This window comes from Opisthorchis viverrini (assembly GCF_000715545.1).
Source record: "Opisthorchis viverrini unplaced genomic scaffold opera_v5_218, whole genome shotgun sequence".
Classification (NCBI taxonomy): domain Eukaryota; kingdom Metazoa; phylum Platyhelminthes; class Trematoda; order Opisthorchiida; family Opisthorchiidae; genus Opisthorchis; species Opisthorchis viverrini.
In genome coordinates, this window is record NW_008751877.1 from 791,453 (window position 1) to 799,502 (window position 8,050).

The window sequence follows — 8,050 nt, forward strand, 5'->3', positions numbered from 1 at the left end:
ATATATATATATATAGACCATCGTCACCTTTTCCATTTGCTGGTACCCAGGACCTGCAATTATGAATCATCAAGCATCAAGAACAAAACTACGGCACCTGTACATTTTGCAAGTCATGTTCCCTAAGAAGTATTGTATACTTACTTTGTTTTATAGGGATGTAAAACGACTTACAAGTTGAAACCGTTTAGTCACACTTCATTTCGGAGGCAAATTGCAGGCAGCCATAAACTTGTACGTGTCTTCTCAGTTCGCCCTTGTATGTACCACTCGTGATGATTGACAGGCATAGCACCCCCCACTAACACGGCCAGCAAACTAGGTGTTAAACACCCCATGGTCATGGAAGGAGCATGCGTAGTGCACAACACACGTCTCTAAATTCAGTTAAAGCACATGTTTCCCAAAAGTTGTTGTACCATTTATGGCCTTGGATAAGAATGTCAAATCTGATGCAAATGTTTTAAGAGCATGCCACACATAGTTTGTCAGTCGTTCTTTTTGGCCCCCTCTCGATGACGAATTACATCTTCCTGAATAGGTGCATCCAACTACTAAAACTTTGGAGAGCAACGTATATTTAACCTTTTTTGAATTGCTCTTCAACACAACGACCCACATTGAAGGAATCCTCACAAATACATAAACTGTCTCATTGCATTTGTGGTGTATGTAGCTGCTTCGCACTGTATGAGGACAGTATGGAGAGATTTATGGCCTAAAGGACTAGTTCGATATAAAAGTTAGTGTTCGATCCAGATACAGGTATGGTTGGTTTACGATGTAAGCCAGCCTGAAAGTGTCAGCACAGTCTCTAATCTCAAATGTGTGACTTCGACTTCGCTCATTTTTTAGGTCCCTTCAATCTTCAGCTGTTCTTTCTGGACGACAGTGACGGGCGGTTGTGGGAATCAAACCCTGTGATCCAGACCACTGTGTATCGTTACAAGTAACAATGTCACAAGACCACTTTTATCTGAAGGTTCCTGAACTCCATGGCTAGTACAAACAAGGCAATACTTTGCGGGTGGTTGATGGCGAAAAAAGAACTTCAGCACACACATGATCGGTGCACACCTGATGCGCACAGTGTGTCAGAATTAGCCTTTTGATTAAGCGATCTTATAAACGATTGGGCGAATGCAAGTCTGAGCGCATTCTAAAGCTCTGGCGGTATTTTGTTGAGGCATTACGTGTTACTGTCCTCATGCGATTGGTGGTGAACTGTGCTGCTCAGCTGGAAAGTGCGTTGTGGAACTCGTCCATTGATCATTGTCGAACAATTTGCTCAATCCACCCAACGAGTCACATGACCAGTTCTTGATGTCTCTGAGCTAAGTTTATCCCATTATTTTGGTGATGGAAATTTAGTAAGGGTAAAGGCCATAAGAAACATGAAGCCTTTCACGAGTCCAGCCGAATCCACGTACCACGTATACGAAGGGGGTTCATTTCTGCCATTGGGTGTACAACGAAATCTACAAAATATTTATCCCAGTGTTGACATCGTTCTTAGAGAAAACACTTCCTCCAAACACCATTGGGAACTAAATGAATAACATTACAAAACGCTTATCCAAAAAATTGAAGGTTCACTATAAAGGGGACAGAATTTCTAAATGTTTCGAGCGTAAACGAATTTGTGATAAGTGCTTGCAAGAAAAAGATAATTATAAAAATGTTTTGACTTCCAGTTGCTCTAACTATGGTATGATGTTAGTCGACCCCGTAGTTTGCCTGAATGAGCTCGGCTTTCCGCATCGAAAAGACAGTAAGCTGTAGACAATAAAGCGATCCGTCTCCGGGGCGTTCATGATACCTGACCGATTCGTATTATACCACACCCATGGATGCGTGAGTATGGAATTCTAATTGAGGGTCCATGACCAGTCGTGATAAATATCCTGTTCAATCAAAATTAGTCGAGTTACCTAATCGTGACTACCCTCGTTTGAATCTCAAAAATACGTTACCCGTCGAATGATACTTTGACACACCGTTCCGAAGAGGAACACGGACCACAACCGCCGGCATTCATGATAATATCAAAGTTCATTCACTCAAAGTATTTCTTCAGTGCAGGTGAGCGGAAACGTCACGTGTAAACATGAAGGTACACCAGCTGACTCATGTAGATCAAAATGTTATTCCGGGTGACAATGGAAAAAAGTGGTCCAAACGTCAGCACAGAGTCCCTTATAAACCGATGAATTTGCTGGTTAATAAGGTCAAAGTTCCATTCTTTTTGAAATTTCAACAACTTAAAGACACATCTGTAGGGAAGCTAGAAGGATTTGCCGTACTAGGTCCTGGATTGTTGCTTGATGCCACTGCGTCAAAATAGTTTGTCCACTGGGCAGAAGTTTTGTCCCAACTTACGCTAAATTCTGTAGCGCATGAATTCTGACCTCCACGCTTAAACCGGTACTAAATGACAGTAATCAAGAAAGAGTTTGACTTTAGAAAACATGGTAACTATCAAGAGAAATGTTTGCTAAGAACAAAAGTAGTGAAGGAAATGGACTAACTGCTTTCCATGAAAGTGCATTAAATATGTTTTAAACGCTGGTAGACTTCACAGTCCACAGATCCTAAGTTGGGAGCTTGTATTAAGAGACTAATTTATCACAGTAAATCCGCTTTTGCCGTAAAAGGGCTTTTGAAATCAAAATTAGGAAGTATTTGGGAAAATATATCCTGACCACACTGAGTCCTAAGTTATCAATCACTGAGTTATCATCCTCTATAAACCATATGAAATCCAGCCTTATATGCACTTTATCTCGATACTCATTGGAGTATAGTCATCCCAATTGCTGAATATATCCCAAGTTCAAACGGATGCGCCAGAACTGGCTACTATCATTGTTTACGGTAGACGGAACACAAACAAAGACCCACTGAGTACTGTCGATCAGAAGCCAACAGAGAACCTAAATAACTGAAAGACTGCATCGTTGCCCGTTCTTTATTTCACTTCCTTATGCTAGCTAGAGACGACTAACTCCAGTTTTTGAGACCGATTTATAACTTCCTCAAGGGCCGGTTGCTGTAGGGTTCATGCATTCCAAATGGATAAATGCATTACAGTGACAAATGCGAGAGGCAGTTTTTCGGTGCTGGTCGCGGATTTGTGGAATTCACGTTCCCCTATCTTAGTGCAACCACTCTGCTAACTTTAAACCAAATAGGGGAAGCGCTGGACTCGAATCATCCTCTTATCAAGCGAGTCCGTCGATCGTCGAAACCCGAAGAGTTACTGAGATGCTGTTCAGGGCGTCGGAAAACGAATCTTATCGCTCAAGCGTGAGCACGTTTATCTGTTCGGACGCGAAAATTCATACTAATCCACGATTCACCGGTAGATTAGTAGTACCACGCTCACTTTGCATATCAGATGTTCGCATTAGAAAATCCGGCACGGAAAATAGGTAGTAGGTAGAAAAATAGGTAGTCCATAAAGACAAGAACATACTCACAGACACTACGGTCTCTGTAGATGCGGGATACTCAACCACATTTTATGGTTAAGAAAGAAAATGTGATAACCCTGGTAGCGTAGGTTATCGTCAGTCTGTTCGTTGAACTGGTCAGTGACATAACGCTGTGTTCTGTGGATGATCATGGCAAATGTCTAGTCGCCCATCTGTATCAAGGTCTCTGGTAAAAGTAATTTATAGGTTAGTGTCGACTCCTCATAATCCACAGCAAGCCAGATTTGTACTGCCAATGTACAGCTGTGTTGATTCATCGTTTAAAAAGACCTTGGCACCACACATTTCACTCCAACGATATGATGGGTATGTACGCGCGAATGCCTTAACCATATTTTTTAACCTTTCTACCAATTGTACCAGTACCGTATAGACGTAGCACACTACTCATAAGGTTGCGGAAATCTCTTCGACCTTATGAGTAGTGTGCTACATCTATTCAATTTATAGCGACCCCAGAAAACTTTACCAACTTAAACATGAAACTGCTTGGTGCAGTACATTCTACTGAAAAAGAACGTCATATTCAAAAAATTCGGCTTGGATTCAGGTAAGTCTTTCATGGAAACCAAAATGTTATGCAAATGATTGTACTTATCAAATATCAAGAAACGTGCTTGTACAGATTTTCGGTATAACGTCCGCTAACCGAAGTAGATTTCCGTGAACATTATTATCCTCACAGGCTTGTCATACCGATACGAAAGCAACCAGTCAACATCAATGTTTGGTTTTCTAACCGAAATTCTAAAACCTATGACAAAGTTTCGTATGGTTAAACAAAAGCGAGACTTGTGACTATGCTACAAATTTGCATAGTATGAATTACAAAAACGGCGCAAAATTTACAAATTGTGCTGATTACTTACCATAACTTGGCCCGTTTGTTTTAGTCTCCAAATGTGTTGCTGTCAAATGTGTCGAGTGTGTTTTTCCAGAAAAACCTTTCGTTTTGCATCCGACACATTTCCCCGGTTTGTTCTGCTGGCGCCGAATGCATTTCACCCAGGTAGAAAATGTTTTTCGGTTACACCATACCCACATACCGGCGGTGATTCCCACAACCAGGGACATGAAGGTGTGTAACATATGGACTTCAATGGACGGGTAAGTCAACCCTTGAAGACATTCGTCTGCCTTGTTCCAGTTTGTCCCCAGAAGGTTGACACAACCAGAACGTGTTGCAAGTTCACGCATCGAACGGAGCCAAGTATCCTGTCCACTGTAGGAATACCAGTTGGCACCAATGACACAAATGCAGGGGATCACGTACAATACAGAGAAGATACAAATTTTCGCCATGAGTTTATCCAGACGTCTTACGCTGACCTTATCCGATGCGAACTGAAGTCTTTCCGGATTGGGTGTTCTAGAAGAAAGCAGTAATCCATTGCCAGGTGACTGCTCCGTCATTAGGAATTGATTCTTTGTCCCTCCGACATTCGAACGTTTCAGATTTGTTCTGATGGAAATTAGTGAGAAAAAACCGATAACAAACAGTCCAAGTCCCAGTAGAAGGCATACAATCTGTGGTATGAGAACAAAAATCAGTAAGCTAGCACGGTCCTGATAGCCTACATAGCATAAACCTGTTAGTTCGTCGGCATCGATTCGATGAAGAATGAGTATGATCATGGTTGTGATAGCCGGGACCGCCCAAGCGAACATATGTAATATGCTGCTAACGCGTTCAACCCCTTCGGACCCCCATTTGCATGCCGTTGACAGGAACCACGTGACAGCCAGCATCACCCACCATCCGTAGCTTGCTTGACCGAAGTAGTAGATGATGATAAATATTAATGTACATGAAGTGCTCTCATAACCAGAAACAATAAGAAACTTGTTTGTTTCGAGCATTGGCGCAAACGAGTGTACAAAACCGCCAGCATCAGCCGCAAGTGTCGGAAGGATGTTGGCCCAAATGGTATTCTGTGAATTCACAACTGCTGCGTCGTCCGCTCTCTGATAGCAACTGACCCTTTCGCGTCCCACTATAATACGTAGGATACACCCGACGGAATAAAACAGATAACATGCGGAAATGTATACAATTGGTCGCTCCGGATAAACAAAGCGACTGCGGTCAATAATGAAAGTGACAATAGTTAGTAGACACGAGATTGCACATAATATAGACCAACCAAGGAGCCAGATATCGGCGAAACGTTTCTCAGCCGCACGGTAGAAAATATTGGCGGTGCAGCGACGAGCACAAGTAACATTCCCATTGGATTTTCCTCGCACTAGTGGAACTTCCATAATAGTACAAGGCACGGATTTACTTTGCGGTATCTGAAGCAGTGTATCAGCCGTCAGTGGCAGATTGCCTCCAATTGAAGAATAGGCTGATTTACCAACATCCTTCATTTTATCAGGATGCTCATGAAGGAAGTTATTGAGGCCAGGCAACAGCTTGGCGATTTCGTTCGAGGCTACTTCAGGAAGCTTTTGAGTGAGAGAACCCGTCGCTTGATCCTGGTCGTAACTTTGCGGTTTGATGCACATATCCGAAGCCACGGGTAACGCATTACAGTTGAGTTCTTTTGGCCAAGGAAAGCTGAAGCTTTTCATGATGGGTTCACACTTAGACTGCACGTGACGACAGAAGCTCTGACATGGTTGTAGTGTCCTAAAAGCATTTGGTGTTGGTGTGCACATAGGAAAGTAGACCGTGCAGAGAAATATTCTTAAATAGTGAGAACATTCCACGCTTATCAGAGCGCGATAATCATTCACTCGTTTGGAGGCCTCCTCTTGTGATGTCAATCCCACCGAATTTGGAAACCTTGTGTGTGTATATTCCAAACCTTGACAAATTGGCTCATCAATAGGAACGCACTGATTAAGTCCATCCTCTTCAAATGCAGTTGGGCCGTCGTCTTCTGGTATGGGTTGCCCAAAGGTGCCATGCAAGCTCTCCCGAGAAAGTGGGGACTTTCCATTTTCTATGAAGTCAGCGGCTAGTTGGACCGAACGACTACTTCGTTCATTAAACCAACTGTGGCTGAAAATCACAACATCCAGAAAGATAAAAATGGTAACCGGGACGCTGCCTCTCCTCATTTTCTTACAATGCAGACGTGCGGGTAGGAACTTCCAAGAACTTCCAGGAATGAGGGTCGTTAGATCACATTTTACACGTGAAGCCGGCGAACACGTATGAAGTCATCTGCTCTGCGCGATTTACAGGAGCGTGTCACTGACAGGCCTCACAGGACACTAACCAATCGAAAACGCTCAGTGCAATGGGTCAACAGACGAATCAGCTGGCGTGAAAGCTTTAATCACACTACTGTGTGTATACTAGTGTCCAGTTTGTCTTCACTAGCAGGTAGCATTCACTAGCACTTGTGAGAGGAAAGAGGTAGTTCAAGGCCTGGTGGTCTAGGGGTATGATACTCGCTTTGGGTGTGAGTGGTCCCGGGTTCAAATCCCGGTCAGGCCCGGCTTTTCCCATTTTCCGATGAGAAGCTGGTGCCGCGTACCACGAAATCAGTTGAAAGAGCCTGTTTGAAACTTTTATCATAACAGGCCAATATGATTATGTTAGGCGTATTGCTCAGTGATCCCAAACACCTTTGATTAAAGCGTGTTTCCTTTTTTACTTTTATGAAACGTTGGAGCTACAGTGACATACTCATATGATGGCGTGCCTCGCAATTTAGCGAGTACATTTGTTTCAAATAGATACGTATCACTACAAAAACTACACACGATTCTGAGGCCATGTATTGGAATTAAACGTAAAGGATGCAGGCAATAGACTCAGTTACTACGGGTGCAAAAGTTCCTGCCGCTCTGTTTTACTCTCTCCTCTAAGCAGTAACCACTCGTGGCACATAAAAAACAACGGTTCCGTTGGGAATTTGAGTCAATGCTGGCTAAAGTGGATCTTTCATGCTGTGGGACATTCCAAGTTATCACCCCGAATTCACAGATGAGTAGGGAAAATTCAGTGTACATGCAGAGGAAAGTAGGTTTATTTTGTACAGTCGTCGTCTTTGAGGCGGGGCGGGGGCGTTTCAGACAAAATTTCGAGCCTTCAGTAATCCCACGCTATAAGTTCTGACAGAAGCCAAGAATAATCTCTCCAGCCTGTAGAGATTCGTTATTAGGCCCATTCTATTGCCCTCTACCAGCACTAAGTGGCGGTACAATAACAAGACTATTATGAATATAGAAAATCCAAGGTTGTTCGGGGCTATGGACTGTTTCCAAGTGTCCGTTAATGATGGCCTGCTCAAAATTTTGACAGAGCATGAAACAGGTAAACTGTTACCACTGAAAACGTTAGTCAAGATGGGCCGTCACGAAGAGACTGGGCCTTACCGTGGTGTGACGGTTTGCTCACCTCAGCGATCCATTGAGCTATACTGGAGAGTGTCCCGCGACACTCACTGAGTCTCTCATACCAGGTTGGTCAATGGTTAGAGGTCTGACGAACACAGTCTCCTGGCCCTCCAGGTTGGGGGTTGGAACATGTGGCGACTTGTTCCGTAGAAATGGTAATGCATTTGCATTTCCCGCCAAACACCGCTGCCTTGCGGTTAGGC

The 8,050-nt window shown here is 43.4% G+C and overlaps 2 protein-coding genes across 2 annotated transcripts in view; one reads left to right on the plus strand and one right to left on the minus strand.

The window, feature by feature from the left end:
• Positions 1-6,620, minus strand: part of T265_08477 (hypothetical protein) — a gene marked incomplete at both ends in the record, with an annotated part of 16,578 nt that extends 9,958 nt beyond the window's left edge. Inside the window, one exon of the mRNA XM_009174289.1 lies at positions 4,356-6,620. Coding sequence (XP_009172553.1) covers positions 4,356-6,560 — 2,205 coding nt within the window. The remainder of the gene's footprint in view (positions 1-4,355) is intronic.
• Positions 3,974-8,050, plus strand: part of T265_08478 (hypothetical protein) — a gene marked incomplete at both ends in the record, with an annotated part of 44,600 nt that continues 40,523 nt past the window's right edge. The window contains one exon of the mRNA XM_009174290.1: positions 3,974-4,044. Within this exon, the coding sequence (XP_009172554.1) occupies positions 3,974-4,044 (71 nt within the window). The remainder of the gene's footprint in view (positions 4,045-8,050) is intronic.